The sequence below is a fragment of the Hibiscus syriacus genome, unplaced genomic scaffold (genome assembly GCF_006381635.1).
Source record: "Hibiscus syriacus cultivar Baekdansim isolate YM2019G1 unplaced genomic scaffold, ASM638163v2 tig00110579_pilon, whole genome shotgun sequence".
Lineage (NCBI taxonomy): Eukaryota > Viridiplantae > Streptophyta > Magnoliopsida > Malvales > Malvaceae > Hibiscus > Hibiscus syriacus.
The window spans coordinates 475028-477621 of NW_024062790.1; the positions used below are offsets into that span (position 1 = coordinate 475028).

Below are 2594 nucleotides of genomic sequence, written 5' to 3' on the forward strand. Positions count from 1 at the left end.
TTCACTTACCATATAAAACCAAGGAACCGATCACTTAGGAGTATCTGCACTTTCTCGTAATGAGTTGGAAGATTACCATGGGGATTGTTGTTCTCTAAAATCCGAGCATGTGTTATGAGATCCTGTGATTAGTAACGTGTGAACTATAAGGCAATTAGCTTATAATATTATATTAGTGATGCATAAACTACAACATTGAAATATTCCACTAATATATAACATGTGTTGGGAACTGATACAAATATTTTTAAAATTTATGGATTACTTTTAAATAAAGGTCATAGTTTAGAGACATCATGTCCAATTATCTCAAAAAAAATATTTAAAAACTACTTACGTGTAAAACACGCGCTCATCTTTGTTCCCAAAAAAACGCGAGTAAGCGCCAGACTCCTAAGTGCAGAGTTGAGTTATAAAGTTTCCAAAATTTACAACCAATAAATAAAAATCTGCCGTTTAACGGTCATTTCTCAAAAAACGAATTTTCAGAAAACCAAAAATAAATATCAGAAACGAACTCTCCGCCTTCTTCTGCCGCTTTCATTTCCGTCTTCGTTAAGATTCATATAAAAGAGAAAACAAGGAAAAATAAAATCCTAAGGGGTGAAATTGTAGAGTTTGGATTTGCATATGGAAATCTATAAGGAGAATCCTGTCAGTAATCATAGCTATAACATGCGGGTTTTGAATGTGCTGGAGAGGGGGCGTTTAGGTTCGCTGAAATTTAGCAGAATCAGAAGCGGTGGCGGCAATGGCGGCTACGATGACGATGCTCTCGTTGAACGGCAATTGTTGTATCGGAAGCTTCCTGATCAGAATCTTCGCAATCTCTCCATTCTGAAGCTCGACGGTTCCCTTTTTGGTAAAACTCCGTCGATTCTCATTTCTCATTCAACCTTTCTTTTTCTTCTAATTTATTTGTTTCTGTTAAGTCACGCTTAGTTCTTATTAGTACTTGTTACCATTTAAAAATAAATAAAGAAACAAAGGAGAAAATAAAAGTTAAAGTGGAGATGAAAGGATAACATGAATCACTTTTGTTGATGAATAGTGCTTTGTATTTATTTCATTTTTTCTGTCTTTTTTTATTTGCATCTAAAATGTTAAATAAAACAAAAAGAGAGGAAATATAACTTTTTCTATCTTTTTAAAGTAAAAGGAGTAATGAATCATCGGATAATCTTGTAGTAAAACAATATAAAAAATTAGAAAAGTGCTTTAAACTTTTAACAAACCAAAAGTTACTAAATCTGACTTAGTTTATGAAATAAAAATTGAATTACCACATTATAGTTCTCTTGTTTATTATTCTTGAATGAGGCTTTTGGGATTATGCAGATGTAAATGTAGGAAGGAGTGCTACAGTTGCAGAGCTTAAGGTAGCAATAGAGGAACTTTTTGCAGAATCGCCAGGGGAAACTCAATGCTGTATTTCATGGTATTAACTCATTAGAACTAATTCATGGACTTTTACATTGACTTACGAGTGATTGCTATTCTTTTGACTGATTAAACGTAATCTTGTTATGTTGGTTTTGATTGTTTTGAGTTTGGATATTGAAATTTGATTTATAAATTTTATGATATAGATGAAGTTGATTGTTGTTTGTCAGGTCACATGTTTGGGGGCACTTTTGCTTGGTTTATGAAGGTCAGAAGCTGGTTAACAATAAGGCTTGCATTAGAAATTATGGGATCAAAGATGGTGATCAGGTTTTGTTTTTCATACTTGATTGTGCCAGTAGTATTTACAATTTGGTAATCTTGATCAAAGGATTGAAATAGCTGCTTTTTATCCTCTCTCTTTTTGGTTCCTTTTTAAAGTGCTAGCTGCAATTATCTGATGTTTGTTTCTGGTGCAAACAGCTTGAATTTGTCAAACACATGTCTGTCAACCAATCACCTATTAAAAGACGTATAAAACAGCACAGCGTTCACTGCAAATGGTACTCAAATCCGATAAAACCCTTGTTTATTCTGTAATCTTCAGTGGTATTAGATGTTGATGATGTTGAGGCATGCATGTTTTATCTTCTTTTTCAATTAATCAATGTTTCATGGTGCTCTGCGCATAGCTTGTCACAAAGATCTAGTTATGATGAAGAGAGACAACAGAACCTTGTGAATAATCATAACTACGACAAGGATGAACATCGAGATTATTACGAAGTTGAAGAGGAGGCAACATCTCTGCCAGAGTTCAAGTTTGCTCACTTCTTGAGACGATGGCTCTCCCACACAACCTTGTGGGGTTCTTCACGGATGAGGTTGAATGATCGGAGCCATCCACCACCGAGATTCAATATGTACCGTTGAGGACCAAAAAGAATCGATGGCTTTCGCACTGCATTGTGCCGTTGGTCTGGTATTTTGTTTGTTGGATGGTCGGAGTCAGTTGCTTGCTTACCAGGACTAGTTTAATGTAATCGTTTACTTACCAGGATATATATGGAACCTTTTTTCCAAAGCTAACATGATGGGCAGCCCGCAGCCTGTTTCTGTTATTTATTTATTTGTCGTTGCTGGGCTAATATTTCTGTTACAGTTGAACTTGTTATTCAATATCTCTAACATGGACCGATGTTTAAGAACTC

At 35.0% G+C, this 2594-nt stretch overlaps 1 protein-coding gene across 1 annotated transcript; it reads left to right on the forward strand.

The window, feature by feature from the left end:
• Positions 1-527: 527 nt before the first annotated feature.
• On the forward strand, positions 528-2331 carry LOC120133362. Its single transcript, XM_039149961.1, has 6 exons — positions 528-862; positions 1339-1438; positions 1614-1713; positions 1867-1946; positions 2076-2135; positions 2172-2331. Exons 1-6 carry the CDS (start codon positions 631-633, stop codon positions 2314-2316), a joined length of 717 nt encoding a protein of 238 aa, XP_039005892.1. The 5' UTR covers positions 528-630; the 3' UTR covers positions 2317-2331.
• Positions 2332-2594: the final 263 nt, after the last annotated feature.